This window comes from Helicoverpa armigera, chromosome 8 (assembly GCF_030705265.1).
Source record: "Helicoverpa armigera isolate CAAS_96S chromosome 8, ASM3070526v1, whole genome shotgun sequence".
Classification (NCBI taxonomy): Eukaryota; Metazoa; Arthropoda; class Insecta; order Lepidoptera; family Noctuidae; genus Helicoverpa; species Helicoverpa armigera.
The window spans coordinates 5,077,523-5,098,117 of NC_087127.1; the positions used below are offsets into that span (position 1 = coordinate 5,077,523).

A 20,595-nucleotide genomic window follows, 5' to 3' on the forward strand; every position below is an offset into this window, starting at 1 on the left:
TTGCGAGAGATAGATCCTCATTTCTTCTAGGATTAAGTTTACATATTTTGCATCAGAAAAAATAATTAAGGTCTACTTAATACTACTCACTCAAAGTAATTTGTTTTAAGGCCAGCACATTAGTGGAAGATAAGCTAAACTATGTTTATGAAAAAATCCTGATATGAACTCCATCTGTAACTTTAAACAATAATTAATTGTTCCACTAAAGTCATCATTTTTGACATAATGTTCAAAAAATAATTTAGATGGCACCGTTTTAAATTTGGCTGAGAACTATTAATTTTCTTTTCATCAAGGTAATAATTATAGTTGGATTTTGATGTGGCACGGCAAACTGACAAACACTATTGAAATGTCTATCGAAAAATTACACTACGTGTTAAAATATGGTGAATTACGGAAAATACACAACTCCATCTGTTGAAATAATAATCCTCTACAAAGAATGTATGGTAATATTGTCATTTACCATCTCGCTCCTTTGACTAATTTGATGTATTTTATTTACCACAGATTTAGCACAGATGGAGCTACTTTAACCTTGGCTAAACAAAATTTTCATTTTTTTTTTTCTTCCGAAGTTACTTATAAAGGTGTGATTTTCTGTGTAAAGATTAATAACAGGCCGATCAACTAATATAAGTACAACATTCAAATGTACAGTTTTGACAAATAGATTGCGTGTCGTAATATTTTACATCTTGAATTCACAAAATTTATCATATCTTTTGATAAAGTGAATCGATTTCGATGAAACAAAAACTAAGTAATACCCCAAGATACGTAGAATTTTTGTATATAAGCATTGTCTGCATTTAATTCGTAGATTTTACGTGAATCCCGAACGAACAAACAGACAAACAGACAAACAGACAAAAATTACAAAAATGATGGAAATGGGTTCTGTTAGTTATTCTTTAACATGCTGGCTATTTTTTTGTCAATTTCTTCAATGTACAAAAATTACTTTTCTACAGATTTATTATATGTATAGATGTTATTTTGTTTTTATTTTTGCAAAAATCACGTCTTCATGCATTTCAATTTAAAAATAGTAACATAAATACGTACGGATTTTATTGACTGTAAAATATAAAATGCGTAAGCAACAATTTTCCTTATTTCACATAATGTGTGACGTGATCGTTTCGAAAGCTCTGAAAGTCACGTTTTCATTCTGCTTAAATGCGTAACGGAATTATTTGGTACGATATTTTGAGGCAGATTCTTTCATACTTAACGATGTATGGAAATATTGGGAAGCAATAGATTATGAACAGAGTTCAAGTGGTAGAAAATTGTTTTGCGATTTTATAGACTACTTTTTAGTAGATATGATGTTTTGGGGATGTTGTCCTATTCTAATCTTTCACGCAAAAACACTGCTCATCTATTTAATTGCTGCTTGTTCACTGCTCTAAACGTTTAAGTAGTTTGGATTGATCAGAAACTTTGGAGTTTCTGCTAATTTTCGTACGAGTCTGAAAACCATAAATAAGTATGCATAATAATCAGCCTCCTTTCTCCTTTTAAAGTGAGAAAGCACTCTGAATATTGCAGTATCATTCCACAAATTGCTTTTAAAACAATAAATCCGAATATAAACTGTCATAAAGCTTGAATATGCGACGGGAAATATTCGAATTTTAAATTTAAACATGGAATTACAGTGAATACGAGAGGCGATGACCAAAATGTAATTTATGTGAACAGTCGCTCATTAGGACGGACAGACTGAAATAGAATATTTGATCAATTTATGAGCGCAGCCAGTCCATGTTATATTTGGAAAGGTTCTTGTTTCAAATCTGGTGTGTGCTTTATAATAATTCATTCTCATTTTTGCATAAACCTTCTTTGTGTAAAGTTTTTTTTCTTCTGTCTTATTTTAATGGACGAAGTGGCCAGTAGTATGTTATTTATTTAACAACCGAGAATTTCATAGTCTCTTTTTAATATTCTGTAAAAAATCCGTGCTAGTGACATTATCAAAAATTCCAGCCTGCCTGAGTAAATACGACTACTACATAAGATAAATAACAAAATGTTACTATAGTTGAACAAAGTATGATTTCCTTGAACAATTTCTCAGTTGGAAAATGCCCACCCACAGTTTCGTGGAATCTGAAACATCTGACGCAATGTGGATTTACTGACTACAGACTGAAAACATACAGAGATTAGACATACCTGGGTGTAAGTACCCTATCGTTCTAATGTTATATTAAATGTAATAATACGTAGGTGATATTTTTCATGTAGAGTTGGCACCAAATGCCTTTGTAATTCTTCAAGTTAGACATTTGATTTATTGTCCTTTTGTTCTTCCCGATATTGTCGAGAAGCTTTCAGAACTTCAGTAGTTCAAGTGACTTGCTGAATCAATGAACAGATTCACTCATAAATGTTTTTAAACCAAAACATACGACAAGAAAAAATCTCTAAAGTAATTTTTTACTTCAATTTATGTTTGCAACGTACAAATACCGTATCGAAGTAAGTATACCTATTAATGGCAAATATAGAAAATTTAATCTGTAACATAATCTCATTGGATCACCATTTAATATCCGCTCGAAGCTATCGGTTTTATTCAAACCTTAAGTGATATGTTTAGATATTTTCCAAACGTAATCCGGTATCGATACCTGTAGGTAATATACACTCTTTTGCAAAAAAAACGGGCACCTATGCGAAATCTTAGTTTAAGGACTTTACGTGTATTTCAAAGGGTTTTAATGATTGTAGTATGTTTCTAGCATCAAAAGAGTTAGCCGAGCATGCGTGAGAGTGTATTCTAAATTTGAATTTTGTACAATTGCTAAGAAATTGGTTAAACCTTGTTTCGGACTAATTGCTAGCAGAAAGTTCATCGGTGTTTTGGAAAGTTTTTGAAGTGATTTTCAGGAAAATGATAATGCAGTTTTAATTCATGATTAATGTACTTTTTTGTTAGATCAAAACATTTTTGAAAAACTATGCGTATTTGATAAAATCTTCACCTGCTCTAAATGGGCTATACTGATGATTGATGGCAATGTTAAGAGTTTCGGTATTTTAGTGTAAAGCATTCTATTGTTTAGATATTGTACCCACGTGTTTTAAAATATCGCTTTTTCATAAATAAACACTATTTAGAAGAGTATCAGTACTTTGAGCTACGATAAAACCAATTTAAAGTAAGCAGTGCCCATCACAACTCGTCTCCTATCGGACTTTGACATTTTTAAAAGTCTTTAAATTCTACAAAATACAGAAAATAGTGCATAGACTGTGAGCACGAGGTCTTAAGGTCTCGTAATCTCTGATTTTCAAACAACCTCGTCTCTTGGGAAACTCCGTAGACTTCTGACGATCTATGAGTCTGAGCGTTCAAATAGCGTGTTTTCATCCCACGGACATTTTATTAAATAAACTTGCCTACACCGAGATTATCTGGCATCTGCAGCACTTTTCTGCTTAAATCATAACAATAATTGGCTATCTGCTCATTTCTTAAGAAACATACGTTTGGCCAATAATTTTGAATTCTTGACTCCCTTTCAGCTAAATCGTCGTTTAGTAACCCGTTACCTATGGAGTTATCGAGAGCTTCAACGATGCAATAATTTGACTTTTTAGATAGCCTTAACCCTCCTCATCATTTTTCATGTGGTTAATTGTAACATTTATCCCAAAATTTGGTATTTTTTAAATGTCAAAGTCCGATAGGAGACGAGTTGTGATGGGCACTGCTTACTTTAAATTGGTTTTATCGTAGCTCAAAGGTACTGATACTCTTCTAAATAGTGTTTATTTATGAAAAAGCGATATTTTAAAACACGTGGGTACAATATCTAAACAATGGAACGCTTTACACTAAAATACCGAAACTCTTAACATTGCCATCAATCATCAGTATAGCCCATTTAGAGCAGGTGAAGATTTTATCAAATACGCATAGTTTTTCAAAAATGTTTTGATCTAACAAAAAAGTACATTAATCATGAATTAAAACTGCATTATCATTTTCCTGAAAATCACTTCAAAAACTTTCCAAAACACCGATGAACTTTCTGCTAGCAATTAGTCCGAAACAAGGTTTAACCAATTTCTTAGCAATTGTACAAAATTCAAATTTAGAATACACTCTCACGCATGCTCGGCTAACTCTTTTGATGCTAGAAACATACTACAATCATTAAACCCCTTTGAAATACACGTAAAGTCCTTAAAACTAAGATTTCGCATAGGTGCCCGTTTTTTTTGCAAAAGAGTTTATTTCGGATTATCTCAAATTATGGTTATAATTTAAAAGCTTGGCAGCATGGATTTGAAAAAGGAAAATTAAAAAATGTCTCGTGACCATTTTACATTATTCAAGAAAAAAAATGTTAATAAAGCAAGACTAAAACTATGTGCATACATCATATCAATAGTAGGTACAACCCTAGCCAACAAATCACTCATATAGGTATGAAGTAGGCTTCAGAAACAGCATTATCAAGCAGTGTTACTAATTAAAACATTACAAAACCAAAACCATTCATTTATAAAGTCGTTTTCATAATAAATTACTGTCCTGCAAACACTGAGAAGTGGCAACAGTCTTAAGTGAATTATAAAACAATTTTGTGTAATTAAATCACAACATGGCCGACGACATTTCTTTTGGCGCGAAAACTCCGTCTTGTAAATGATCTATGACTTTTGTTTTTAAATGTCTGACTTTATCTATGCCGTTTAACTTTTTCTTGGTAGTTTTAATTATTTTTTGTACAGTTTCTGCTTAAGTAGATTTTATTAGGTTTTAAGATGCAGTTAGTTTATTTTAGTGTGAACGTATCCATTTTTTTTAAGTTCTTGTTTATGTCATGCAAGCCATTCCACTGCCATTTCTATCTTCATGTTGAGGAAACCAAAGGTCCCATGGGCTAACAGAATGACGTAACAGCCGCCCCATGACTTGGCTAATACTAATGTGATGAGGGAGTTTGGGCCATCTAACATATTCCGGACAGCCATATATTAATCCAGAACATTTCAGTAGTGGTCATGGATATATTGTTGAATACTGCCGTAAAAGGGGTGAGCGTTAAATTATAGGTACAAAACTTAAAAGAAATTAAACTGTTTCATGAATTTGTTCAGATCTTCTTGCGGTTACAGATCTTCAGAGAACACCCCGCATCTGAATAAAGGGTAGTTTCTATTTTCTCAAATTATTATTACCTATTGGCTTCCTCAGTCTATATGTACCTATAACAAACAAAGATATGTATGTACGCACTAACCATAGTTTATGCCTATTATACATTCTGCCAAAACCACAAAAATAAATGGTTTCCGCTCTATTTGAATCTTATTTGTTTTGCCCGCGGTTTGCATGAAACTGGATATTTTTCAACTACATGGAACCCAAATGGGTTGGTTTGTAAGTATTCATATGTAGTGTTGCGGGTTTGTATATATTTATACTAGTTGTTTCCCCGCGGTTTTACCCGTGTCCCGTGGGAAATACTGCCCGTACCCGGATAAAATATAGCCTATATTACTCGGGGATAGGAGGTATAGCTTACCATCAGTGAAAGAAAATTTCAAATCGGTTCAGTAGTTTCAAGCCTTTAGTGTTCTTACAAACTAAAAAAATGTTTCCCCTTTATTATATTAGTAAAGATAGGTACAAAATAACGTTCGTATGTAGGTACTGTTTACTAATTTAAAAGCGTTACAAGAACCTGAATTAATTTTAGAACTCCGTTGGTACTTAATTATTTAACCGTGTATGAGACCGGGGTAACATTATGTTGTATGCTTACATTTTCCTGCGTGGAAAGGTGCTTTTAGCAGCTTTTGTATGAAGTACACTCATTTTGTGGCAAATATTTGTGCTTTTTTATAATTTTTCATTATTCTTTTGTTTTTATAAACATTTAAAACGTAAAATTAAGTTATGGCATGCTGAAGTATAAATGAGAATATGATAAGTTCGATATAAAAAGAAACGTGTGACTTTTTAAAGCTACTTGGATTCTTTTGTTAAGATTTATCTCTTTTGCTCTGTGAAAAAATCTAGCTTTCATCAAACATCATCCTAAGCTGCCTTTTCAAGATAAAAACAGATTTTAAAATACATCACACAGGGCTGAAAGAAAGCTCATAAAGTGACATCGACCTCAGTTTTTTACGATAATTGATTCAGATCATAGCTTGACCTTGCCAAGCATGGATGGGTCGTAAATAGCCGACAATGTCAATTGTTATGGGGAACCTATCGAAGGCCATTCATTTATTTTTCTATGGCTACTATAAATGTAATGGGACTAAAAATACCTGTATCGGAATGAAACACGCTATGGGTGTGTAATGACTAAATAATTTATAGTAATTAGCTTTCGTAAGCGCTTAATGGTAAAATGGATGTTGGCTTTGAAAATAGGTTTTGTTAGTTAGATTCGTATGTGTTAGTTAGTGATCGATATTGGTTAAAATTTGTAATGACTTCCTGTGTAAATAAGGCTATTTTTATTACCTACTATGATGGGATGGTATGTGGTATCAGTTTTGCTAGCAACATTTGAAAGTCTTTATAATGGAAAATCTAAACAACAGAAAAGTATAAGCACCTGTTTAGCTTACTCAATATTGTTAAAATCAAAACTAAACGCTCATTTAAGAGCGTTTATTGAAAAAAGCTTTACAAAGGTGACAATAAAATTTCAATTTGGAAAATGTCTGTTTTGATTTCGAATTGAAACTCATATTTATGCTTTAAATTATTCAAATCTAAAAGCTAAGCGTAAAACAGCTTCAAATCCATTATACAATATACGTTGACATACCATTCGTGCTGTCGTGTGTACTGGTCGTATTTTTAGACAGTCATTTGTCAATGACATTGCATTTTAGTAGTGTATCGCGTTTTCTGTGACATGCAATATTGGAAAACGTTAGCCATCTGAGGTACATATACATATAGAATGGACTTTGCAATAGTCATATAAATTTTAGTACTCCCCTAAAGGGGCACTGAGGTCGGCACCTATCTATTTCTACTTAGATCTGCAAGCCTGTGAAGACTTTTGACATAGACGTAATATCTATGACTTTTTGATAAGTAAAATTGAAAATAAAACGATTCTTTTGTTTCTCTTAAACGTTTAGTACGTAGGTACTTATTAGCTGAATGGAGAATACTCTGTCCATTTACTAAGTCTGTGGGCACTTCTGCTCTTGTGAATTCATAGTAGGCACTCCGTAGGAGGAATGTCACGTAAGTAACGTATACAATTGTTCTCTGTACGTCAATGTCAGGGGTGAGAATTTGGGGTCGGTATTTGTGATTTTCACAGGACTGTGGGAAGGTACTAATTATATGAAGTTAGTAGTTAAGGATATACCTCTCTACCCCTGATGATGATAAAGGGTGAATTTGGTCATAGGTGATTGTTTGGCCTACAAAATAAACAGTGAGTAGTGTAAGGTTTAGGAATTCTTTAAGACTCAATCTGTTCCAACTGTTTCTTTAAGAAACAGTCTACTGTTTATTATTATTATTTGAAGACTTGAAGACATTAGTCTTAAAGAAATCTCCCTATTTATTTTCAACGAAACTTATAACGTCTAAAACAGGTCCTACAAAAATTACTGTAGACATACGATTGTTTAGATAGTAATGAAAATACACAGCCCTCATCAAAGTATAGACAAGACAACAATTTCGACAATGTGTTTATTACACGAATATTCAAGTTACTAATAAACATCTGTCTTATTAATAATGTTATTAGAATACAAACACGCTGTATTTAGAGAAACATGAATGGAATTCAAATAAGCCTCAGGTACGAAACATTTGTTTGTAACGTTTAGGAATGTTCAAATGTACATGTCCTTAGTATTATCCTCACAAATCTTTTTTATGTGTTTTAAATGAGCATCTGCGGCCTTTTCGCCATTAAGCCTCCATGGACCGTCTTTATAAAGGTTATGAAGAGTAAGCTCGATTTAGTCCAAGATTTATTGTTAATAAGGTCGATTTTAAGGTTTGATATAATGAATTAGAGTGTTTGAAAGTCTTATATACTGATATTTTTACAGGTATTAGCTGTAGACTGAATACATATTTAATGAATATTCCTTTAATATTTAAATAGGGTTCACTTATACATAGGGTGACACAATACAAAGCGGTATTTCACAGACTACATTTTTATTGAAACAAAAGCTACTGCAGATACCTATAAAACTATTATAGTAATCTGTGGCATAATGCACGATCGTCCTGAAACCCACAAACGTACCCACACTCAATTAAATTAAACTTATTCCTACTTCTTTGTCCGCAGATCATCCCAAGTGAGATGCCATGGAACGCGGCTTCAGCAGTGAGGTGACGTCATCACCCAGGATGGAGCAGCGCACCTTCGACGGCACAGCATGGGACGGCTAGGCTGAACTGACGGGACAGATACCCTCGACTCATGGAGGTGAACGGGACGGAAGCGCGGGCCGAGGAGGCCGTGGCGCTCGCGCTTAGCGTCGCCGTCACCGTTGTCTCCGCCATAGGATTGCTGCTGAACGCCTATATATTGTTCATCATTATTATTACTAAACAGGTAAGGAAAGAACAAGAAGTATTTAATAATGAACAGATTCCTTCGACGGCACAGCATGGAACGGCTAGGCTGAACTGACAGGACATATACCCTCGACTCATGGAGCATGGAGCACTCGGCCATCGGATTGTTTATGAACGCCTATATATATACCCACTGTTCATCATTATTATTACTGAACAGGTAAGGAGAAATCCAAAAGTATATACAATTTTTGTATGTGAGTAAAAGAATGTGTGGTGTGGTGAGTTGGCGATCTCAATAACTCAATACTAGATAGTCAGCAACCCATATTTAGTAAACTTGATGGTGATCGATAAAAAAATACGTTATTATATTTAAAAACGGAACAAGAGAGCTTGATTTCTATCAGATTAGTAAATCAAACTTTTCAAATCAATCAATCTTTTGAAATTATTGGAATTTTTATAACAATAGCAGCAAATGTCAAGTTTTACTTAAAAACGACACGAATTATCTCTCATTGTATTAATGAAGGTTACGAGAATATTATTTATCAGACTGATTAACCAAAGTCAAAACACGAGACTTCCACAATACAAATACAATAGCATAAAGGTAAGGTAATATGGATACAAAACATTCCTATTGTTCTCATCATGAATTTAACATGACATCAACCTTGAAATAACCCAAGTGTACAGTGTACATGGAAGTAATTACAATCCAATTATATTCGGAGCTATTTGGGAACGTAAACTACGTATTCTGAATAGGATATGAAGGATATCGGAATAAAGACAGCCTTCGCACGCCATTGAGGACGTCAATCAGTAAGTTATTCATAAATAATTGTATTATCTAATGATATTCATTCTCCGTATGACGGGGTTAAGGGTGCTTTTCACGTAGTATCGAGTTAACCAGTATCATTTGATAAGATAATCAAGATACACAACATCAACAAAATGTTTGATTTGAACTTCGAACGAAGAGCTTAGACTTCCACCGACTAATAAGAGTACTGAAGCTCCAAGAACATAGACAACATAGATTGCCAATCAAACTTCGTGCCTAACCCCACTGCTGCTATTAGTAAACTGTCTAAAGCAAAACTATGCGATGCAGACATCGACATTTGCAATAATTTGCATGCTCAAGGGCCTGACGACCAATATGCAATGGATTTGCATAAGTTACAAGTCATTTATCAACTGGAGGGAACTTCAATATTGGTGAATAAGTTTAAGTCACCTGAGAGTTATCTACTATCAAAGAGAGTTATAGACTTATCAACTATCAAAATTGCTTCTTCTTCTACAGTTACGGCCATTGTTTATCTATGACAAAAAAACTTTCCATAGTCGAATAAAATAGAGAGGAGAAAATACATGGTTGTGTAACTCTTCTGCCCTCAAAAATGATTATCAACGCCAACATAGATCATAGTTTATCTTGTTTAAAAGTTAGTGTAGTCTATGGCGTCATAATTAGAAACTGGAGTAGAAGCGGTAAACTTAACAGTTTATAGTAGAGTTTTGCTTAGATAAAGTTAGCAAAGTTACTTCACTTAGCCCACTGCGCCCGAGTTAAATGTGCCTAGTATAATTTGTAAGATTTGTGGGCTGTTATTAATATATTCGTTTATCTTTCAATTTACTGTGCCTACTTCACTGCTGGATTAGTTTATCTTAATCAAATTCTAAATTGATAGATTTCAATCAATTTTATTAATGGCCAGTTTCATTTTAGGTATGAATACTTCCTCTCTGTTTATTAGTAGGTCTGCAATATTCCGTACATACTGGTGCTAGTTGTGAATTGAAAAAGGAATTACCAAAAAGCTTGAGCACCTACTTTTTAGAACTGTAAAAAAAGCTGTAGTCACGTCCTGCCATTCATGGCCATTTTCAAGGCAGAGAAAAACAGCCAGCTTTAGAATGTCTGAAAGTAGTGACGAGTGACTAAGGAGGTCCGAAAAGCCTGAATTGAACATTGCTATCCCCTCCATAATTGGGTTACTAAGGCGCGAGTGCTTTTAAACACACTACTTCTGTTTGAAAAAAGTATTTGGAGAATTTTCTTTCCGTGTTCGATCAGGTATTCCATTCGTGTCTCATTCGCGTGCGAAAGTCGAGAAATGAATATTTTTCGCCTTGGAAGCTCTAAAAAACATATTTTACTAAAGCGGTACTTTATGACTAGGTAAGTAGGTATTTGAAAACTTGGTTACTTCCTTTACAAGGAACCGAATATTTTATAGTATTTATTTATTAATTTAGAGTGAAAATATATTACACATAGAGAGGTTTTTGCCAAAAACGTTCCCTGTAATTAGGCTGGCAATCTTCATTCACTTTCAAGCTACAAAGTGATAAAATTGCTTCAGAAAAAAAAAACTGAGGAAATGAAATGAATGAATAGCCCAAAAAGCATCATCATCCTCCGAGCCTTTTCCCAATCATGTTGGGGTCGGCTTCCAGTCTAACCGGATTCAGCTGAGTACCAGTGCTTTACAAGAAGCGACTGCCTATCTGACCTCCTCAACCCAGTTACCCGGGCAACCCGATACCCCTTGGTTAGACTGGTGTCAGACTTACTGGCTTCTGACTACCCGTAACGACTGCCAACGATGTTCAATGACAGCCGGGACCTACAGTTTAACGTGCCATCCGAAACACAGCCAATGGTGTCTAAGATATACTTAGAAAGTACATACAAACTTAGAAAAGTTGCATCGGTACTTGCCTGACCTGGGATCGAACCCGCGCCCTCGTACTTGAGGTTGGTCCTTTACCCACTAGGCCACCACGACTCATATAATAGCCCAAAAAGCGATTCAATACTATTTTCCTTACACTTTTAATTCATTTTTTCAATTTCAAGAGTGCACACAACTCATTAGTAACTTGGTAAACGTCGTGTTGATAGAAGCACAATTTAGGATCATTACGGGCACTTGATGATTCACGTTTAAATTCTAATATAAGCAATTATTATCAAGCACCGTAAGTACGTTTTATGGAGCCAACTCAAGATTTCAGGAGAAACAAAAAGATACGCACACATTTTTATTGATACTTCCACGATTTTTATTGTTATTTGACTTTTCTAGAGGTCATTTTCATCTGGCAAAACTGAAAATGCTGAAAAATTGTCTGACTGAAAAGCTCGGCTAGGTTTATTTATTGCATGCAAATAAAATAGTTTTAGCTGTTGTTACCCACATTGGGAACAACAACTCCATCGATTGACCAATAGCTCGTGAGACTAGTGCCTTCAGGCAAATAAACATACGTACTCTTCGGCTTTATAATATTAGAATGGATTCATGTATTGTAAGAAATTACAAGTCTTTACTTTGGAATTATTTAATTATTCAATTAGATTATCTACACAAAAGTATTTCGCGTTATCTTACAAACAAACTTCAGATCGGAAAACACTCAATATCGAATGTAGTATGACACTTCTACTTTCCTAGAAGCAAATAAGTATTCGTGGAAATAGATTCAATGATTGGAAGAAGTGTTACCAAGCAGTTCGCGTTTTACTCAACATTCAATACTAGTTTCCGCCCGCGTTTTCACCCGCATCCTGAGAGAACTACTTTCATGTTATATTTTAGCGTGGAAGAGCTACAAACATAGGTGCGTCTTTGCAATCTTTCGCATCTATACTAATATTATATGTAAAGCTGAAGAGTTTGTTTGTTTGTTTGAACGCGGTCATCTCAGGAACTACTGGTCCGATTTGAAAATTTCTTTCAGTATTAGGTAGCCCATTTATCGAGGAAGGCTATAGGCTACTTTTTATCCCGGTACGGGAAGTAGTTTCCACGGGATGCGGGGGAAACCGCTGGCAGAAGCTAGTTTGTAATATTAGTTACGCTTGCTGATGGGTTGCGATGGTTGGTTTTGAGAATAAATACTTACTTCTCATTATTTATCCCCAAAAAGTTGTTATATGGTAACTATTGGTCAATTGTTTGAAGATGACATGACTTTGTCCCATAATCCACACGAAGTGCTGAAACAAACGGCTTCTGTCTCTGTTTAGAATGGTTGCAATTTATGTTCTCCATTTACCTACCTTATATTCTTAAGCTAGCTAAGTACAAATAGCTACACATCAGGATGTAAAAAATTGATCATCTTAATGCCGGCTTTTACACACATTACAAGGCCCAGGTTTCTAAACAACCAATAGAATTTCTGCGCTCAAGGATACTGCTTAAAGGATGGAAGCGAGATGTTTGAATAACGAAAGAATTCTATTGGGCGTTTAAAAACTTTTCAATTTCGTTCCGCTTGAGTGGAGTCTAGGCCCTACCTTATATTCTCGCAATAACGTTTTTATAAACATACTTATTACACGTAAACTTAAAGTTATTAAAGTAATATTTTCTGGGTATTTATCTAAGAAAAACTCTCCTGGTTAATCAGCAACTTAAAACAAGACAGCCTATAATACCTACTCCAGTACACACGTAGCGGAACTCGTGCACATTTTCCCAGAGCGATTTACTCACGATATAGCAATGTTATTTCTAAATCCTAAGCTCGTTATGTCGCAACCGGGATGCCCCAAGGAGCGCCCCCACACTCGCTGTGGGGAAATCTTTCTAATGCAAGACGGGAAGCTACAAGCCAATTTTATTCGAATTACCTCCACACAGCCAATCTGTGTAAGTTTTAATTAATTCCTTGGTATTAATTAAAGCTTGTACTTAAAGCGAACGTTTTGCGCTCACTTTGATGAATGTGGTAATACGCCGAAGTGGGGATTGTTCGTCAAAGTCGTCAACTTTGGTGTCAACTTTGAATCGGTTATTTGGGTTGTCATAAAGCTCTGTTTAAAAGTCAATAAGATTTAAAGTTTTGTACTGTGGTTTTAATTAAGTGCCTTCGTTTTGCGGTTTTCCATTATCCTTATCAGAATCGTTTTATGTATCAACCTGCTGGAAAAGTCAGGCAAAAATATTGATTATTATATAAACACTACTTTTATTTAGGTAATTTCACGGAAACTGCCAGTACCACCTGGCAGTTTTTTGGAGCGGAATTCAGAACCGAAATAATTTAATACATATTAATTAAAGAAAAGGCTTAGTAGTAATTATACCTATCAGTAATAGTAAATATACCACTATGATGAATTATAATAACGGGTATACGAGAAAATAACTTCCGAAAAATAACAACGTGTCATCATGTCGTCTGAATAAAACTACAATGTATTTTTATCGTCCTGCTTTTAAGTATAAAATTTTATTACTGTCCTGGAGCTTAAAATAACAGTGTCTTTTAATTTCTACTCTCATTCAGCCTTTGTTACACCGGCTGTAGCCAACGTAGTGCTAGCGATATACATTTTTATCAAAATTAAAATAAAATGGCTCACTTAATAACACCCAAGTAAAACTGACCAAAGTGCAAGTTGGTTATTGTTAAGTATTAGTAAATAGCGAATAAATGGTAATTCTGCTATTTGAAACAGAGGTCGCATTATCGTCAAACACTTTAACCATCTGTTTCTTAATTTAACTTTACTTGACTTCATAAAAAACTTTAAATTTAACATTTCACTTGTAAAATACCTATCATGTTGTTATTTTTGAGCACCTTCAAAAAACCTAGATACTGAAACAGATAAATGTTTCATCATGATCCCTTCAGAAACTGTCTGACAGGATATTTTATCAGCTCAACTAAAATAGTTTTCGTAGTTCACGATGAGAAAACTTTAATATTAAAGTGAAAACTGAATTATCCAGCCACAAAAGAGATGCTAACTCTAACCTAATGTATTATTCAATTCGCTCGGTATAAAAAGAGCTTCGTGTTCATATCGATTGCAACTGCAGAGACAGCTTGCATTACGGAACAAGGAAACGCAACGGAGATGACATAAGGAAGGTAGGGTAGGCGTATTCTTGTCGGTCAAAAGGACGGTAGGCATGATCAAAATGATCAGCTACGAGTGACCCGACGAGGCGTTTGGGTTCTTGGATACCTGTCAAGGATTTTTGGAATTACTAAAAATTATCAGGTCCAAAGAAGGCGTGTAAAGGCGAAGATAGAACTTTAGTCATCCCCCGCACACCCGCATGTTGGCGCGATAGGTACTTTCTTAGGTGATTTTTCGTTATGGTACCTCCTTTAGTCATTTTGTTCTCCATGGGTTGCACTAATTCTAGCCTCACTGAGCTTGCAAACAGACTGAGCTGTGTTGGTCTATTACACTCGGTAGCAGGGAAATTGGCGCAGTTTATAGAAGTGTTTCAGAGTCTTTTGACGATAGTTTCGTGTGTTAGAAGAGATAAGATTTAATTTAAGTAATTTTAAATTATGATAGAAATAATATTGGTAGAAAATATTAAGTACCACCAGTTTTAGCAACTGATAGGTGAATACTGTCCCGTTATTAATGTTGTTAGTGTAACTACCTACATACATGGGTATTTAGGTATTTGTTATCTGAATACCTTCTATCTAAGCTTACTCTTATCTTGTCCTTGCGAGAAATATTTCCAAAGGATGCAAGGTTCAAGTGAATTTCAAATGATGCTATTTTATTTATAGGTACAGGATTGAATTCTACCTTCGTCCCGGTTTTATTGCTCGTTGCTGTAGGAATCGCAACGATTGGACCTTGATAAGGATTCCAGGGTCGAAAAAAGTGATTTAAGATTTTCCATTAAGAAAAGCGCAGTAGAATCTAAAATAGATTTAAGCACACTCGTACTTAGATTATTAATCTGTTGATTTCGATGTGTTTTTAATCTTCTAAGATATTATGAAAGGGCAATAATAAAATATGCATTGAAGAAATAATTATGAAAAAAAAAATGTCTATCTGTACTCACGATAACCTCGAAAACTTCGTCATGGATTTTCATGTTTTTTTCATAATTAATAGTTTTAGGTAAAATATCAGTATAGTTACAGGGGCAGCTGTTTCTGTTGGTAATTACTTAGTAGCACTGTTCTAGATGTATGAAAATACTTACATTCAAATGTAAATGATAACGTTACGTTAAGTTAAGCTTTTACTTTAAAATCAGATACGGCAAAATAATTCGAATCTTCGAAAGTCACAAAATAAAAGATAAGAAGAGGTTCAAAATCTTTTATTTCACTGTAGCTTTCTCCATTGAGTTTCCCATCAGAATTTCATTATCAAATCCCCAGACGTCTGAAGGTAAAGGAATATGGTTTCACCATTTGCGTCCGAAAATGTTCGGAATATTGAATTGAATTGAATTGCATTCGGATTACCTTGTTATGCAGGTGTTACTAATGGAGTTTACGGTATGGTACGTTCAACTCTGCCTTTTTGGATACCTACTTACATGCATTATATGCGTTGTTTTAAGGGTACGTGAGCTATTCGTCAGTATGTCGGCTTTAGTTTTGTAAAAGATGCTAAGTAACAGGATGTTTAAAAAGGCACAGTTTTCTTTATTACTTTGGAAACATTTATGATAAAAAGATTTTGATGAAACCTAGCAATAATATTTTTTTATACGTGAACATAATAAAACAGGCTTTGGCTATCTAGCTGAACAATATTGCGTTACTATCTATATCTATACATCTATACATATAATAAAATGATAGGAAAGTCAAAACTGTACATTGAATATTTTTTTTACAGAATACTTGGGGGGTGATCCATAATCGATTCTGAACCCAAATATGTAGTTTTTAGAATTTTTGTCTGTATGTCTGTTTATCTGTTTGTCTGTATGTTTGTCCCGGATAAACTCAAAAAGTACTGGATTGATTTAAATCAAATTTTGCATGACTATTATCTGGGGGCCGGTTCAACACATAGGCTACATATTATCACGCTATCACCTACGGGGGCTGAGCAATGAATGATTAAATAAACGAAATTGGAAATTCTATATTGCTCACGCAGACGAAGTCGCGGGCAATAGCTAGTACCAAATAGAATTTAGAGAGTTAAGATATAAGGTACTATGCATGTATGCAACCCTAAAGTAAAACTAAAATTTCTTCTCATTACAGAAATGAGAAAAAACAGCCATACAAAAGGACACGACATAAATTGTTTTAGTAAAACCACCGTAGTATTGTTGAAACTAGTCCAAAAACTGACACAAAATACTATGAAACATGCTTTGGCCATAACACTTGTTTTTCATGGACGAAAATTTATTTATGAATCAAGCCTCACAGCGGTAATGAATTCAATTCAACATTTTGACACGAATTATGGTAAATGTTGAGCGATTTATGTTAAAACTTTATCGTGATTTTGTAATGATTTTAATAATATTTAACATAGTTATACTTAACTAGAGCGACATTCATTTACTAGGTACTCTATTTTTCGAAACCTTTTCGCACATTTTTGTAGTTCCATCAAAAGATTGCTATCAGATTATAAATCTGTTTATAATGGACGTTAGGATTTTGAAACTATGTAAAATGCCATTATTTCTAAGACAGTGAGTTTTTCTTTTAATAACAAAACAATTTCAAGCGCGTCTAGAGAATGTCTCCGAACAAAATGACCAGTAAAATTCAAATAATCCCGTAACAAGTCTTTTAATTAAAAGAATACCGCTGTGAAGTTAAATTAGTTTGACAAAATACCAAAGTACTCTAGGAAGCCGAGTTCATCCGGATTTTAATTTAATTTCATATACTTTTGGTGGATTCATTCAATGTTCACGAAAGTAATTATGAAAAATAGAATGCCTTTTGGATTGTTTGGGGCAACTATGTCGGTAATTGTTTTTAGATCGTAAAGTGAATTAATCAAAATTCACCCCAAACGCATATAAGTCCAATCTACATATCGTCCTGTATGTAAACATTGTCATGTATTTTACAGCATGAAAACTCTTTGCCCAAAAGTAATTCTGATTAGCACGACCTTCACACATGACCCATCTCTTAATCAAATGACCAACCAAAGACCTTCTAAAACCGACTCATAAGTCATCTTTGATGTTCCACAGATATTGGCAGCACTAGTTGGCTAGATTATCTGAAGGAGCTGGTGTTAAGCCGGCGCCCGTGCCGTATCTACCACATCGCGTCATTCACCTGGATCTATCCACTCGACCGACACTCGTCTTGGCCTCGAAATGGAGGAATTGTCGCGAAAATTGCTCTGGTTCCGTAGATCGTAGCTATAGTTTGAAGCAATTGATACGAGTGACCTTTGTACCAATTTACAAAGCGGACCAAGCGCCAGATCTGTTTGTGAAATAAAACCAAAATATATTCACATTGTAAAAATTATTTCAGTTGTAATTCTAGAATGACGAAATCTACTTCGAGGGCCAAAGGATGAATAAAAAATATAGATAGTCCCGCATTGGTCCTAGTAGGTATATGAAATATTGATAGTACTTAGTACTACGGGCAAAGAACGTTGTTACAGGCACTACCCAATGTTACTAAATATTGTGGACTATTTTTGTATTATATATTTTTTATTGTCTTTTTCATATTATACGAATATAACTTAGATAAAGTACTCACAAAAAAAGAAATGCCTAATAAGCACTGTCGAACTTTCCTCCCCTTGAAATTTGGTTGAAGATATTTCGTTGTTGTTCAAGAATCCTCCTCAGTTCTCCTTTTATTTTATTTTCTCATAACCTTCCTAACTTTCCGCGTGGGTGCATTTGGAGCTAGGGGCGTTATATTAATAAAATTATCTTTATAAAGTCCTTTCAGGATTTCTGAGGACAGTATAAAACAATGGTTTAGTTACGTATTTGCTATTGGAGGAAGCCCACCGAATCAGCAAGCTGAAGTGGCAGTGGGCTGGCCATATTAGCGGAAGAACCGATAACCATTGTGGTAAACGAGTCCTAGAGTGGAGACCACGCGCCGGCAAACGTAGTGTAGGACGTCCTCAGGCACGGTGGAGTGATGACTTGCGCAAGACGGCTGGCAGGAGCTGGATGCGAGAAGCCGAAAATTGATCCCAGTGGCGTACACTTGGAGAGGCCTATGTCCAGCAGTGGACTGCGGTAGGCTGATGATGATGATTGGAGGAAGGAAAGATGAGCGGATACGGAGTCATAAGACAGGTAGGTCAGGCGCTCTCTGGTAGGCCAAGTAACGTATGTTAGGCGTGAATAAAACGATCAGTTACTAAAACTAACTAAGCGTTCCTTGGATTCTAAGGGCGGAGTTTGTAATGTTCCTCGTCCCTCGCAAATCCGCATTTTGGGGTGCTAATTTATAAAGAGATTTTGCGTTATGACATCTCCGCTAGTCATTTTGTTCTCCATGGCAAGTACTCATGGGAGAGAAAGATTCAGATTTTGTAATGAGTGGGAAGACAAAAGGGTTTTCGTGTTTTGTTGTGTCAATGCGTGGGTAATCTTTTTATTATTTCCTTATATTTGTTGAACTCATTTCTCGCGATACCTGAAACCCTTGTGTAGCTTTAAATAAATAATGGAAATTGTCATGCGGTAACGTTATTTACAAAAATGGTCTGTTATATTAAGTTATTTTCATTGTTGTTTAAATTAAATCAACAGAAATAACAATTGAAACTACCTATATTACTTCGAAGTTTTTATGCTTATATCAACTCTTAATAATAATGCACACTTTGATCGTTATCGTAGAAGTATCATAAAAAGTCGTTAGAAAGGCAATATAACAAGAGTTTATGCACAGGTATAACCGTTTTGTTTGTTCTCACTACACATTAGCAGGCTACCAACATAACAGTTAGCACGACTGAAGCAATCATGTTACCAATTACCATATTTACGCAAGTTTTGTCAGTTCAGCAGTTTTAAATATAACTTTTATTGTTATTTTGACCATACCTATACTTTTTTACTGGATACATATATTTTTTAAAGTAGTGAAGAAAAAAAACTCGGGAAACCTGGACTAAAAAGTCTCACCAACCTGCATTGAGCAAGGTCGATTCATATCTGTAAGAGAAGAGGTCTGGGCTCAGTAGTGGTTGATGATGGATATATTTTTAAGATGAAACAAAATACATTTACGCAAGGCATTCACTTTACAGCAGTATTCGATAGCAAAGCTGTTTTTTTATCAGATTCTGAAAACTTAAAAAAAAATGTTCAAAGCATTCTTCTAATTTTTACGGATCTCTAATACCATCATAGCGCCTTATTTCCGCCTTGCCTAGCTACCCAGGTAACACTTAGAGCACATTTTACAAACTTTAAACAGTTTTAAGTGCTCTGCTCTGGTAAGAGCTGAGGCTGAACAAAATGGCTGCTGACAGCTTTTGTATGACGTGGTGACTCGATTTTAATAATAATATTACAAGAGATCGGCTCTATCTACAGCATCATATTAAATCCCTTTTTTATCACATTCACTACTTGCTTCTCATTCCACTTGCAGAATCGTCGACATTGTCATCGGATTGCCATAAACAAAAATAGAATAATATTTCTTTGCCTCGAAGAAAGAGGAATTCCTCGTAATCATTTATTCAAAATCGAACATTAGTAAGATCCAGGTGGCCTGCCGTGATATTCGGTGATAGACTATGACGAAGTCGTTAATTTGTCAAAATAACTTATGTACTTAAATATTACCGTTGACTGAGACGAATTGAGATTGAGACGAGTAAAATCGACCGTATAAGTACGTGCAACACATTCGAAGAAGAAAAATTCTGACGCTTAGTACCAGGCTGCATCCTTTGTACTGGTAGTTGTCAATTGTTCTGTTCATTCAGTAGCCGGTTGTAAAAACCGAGCGGTAAATCCACCAGTGTATAAGCTCTGTGTCCTATTACTGTCGCTCAGATAAGCTGCCAGTAGCCGGTAATTACCGTCGTTTGCACTTTCAGGCAAATACTCGTTTTTGCTTAGTTTGTTCATTTAGTATCAGCTTAATTGAGCTCATCTTAAATATGTACTTACTTGTTTTGTTTACTTTTGGTATTATAATGAGACTTTATTAAGGTTTTTAAAAATATCTATGTTATAGGAAATAAAATAAATAACCAATACCGGGTAAATTAATAGCTCTTCTTTTCT

The 20,595-nt window shown here is 34.8% G+C and overlaps 1 protein-coding gene across 1 annotated transcript in view; it reads left to right on the top strand.

Annotated features, from left to right (window-relative positions):
• Window positions 1-20,595, top strand: part of LOC110372852 (beta-3 adrenergic receptor) — a 122,172-nt gene that overhangs the window by 85,867 nt on the left and 15,710 nt on the right. Inside the window, exon 2 of the mRNA XM_049837921.2 lies at window positions 8,331-8,600. Coding sequence (XP_049693878.2) covers window positions 8,466-8,600 — 135 coding nt within the window. The 5' untranslated portion in view covers window positions 8,331-8,465. The remainder of the gene's footprint in view (window positions 1-8,330; window positions 8,601-20,595) is intronic.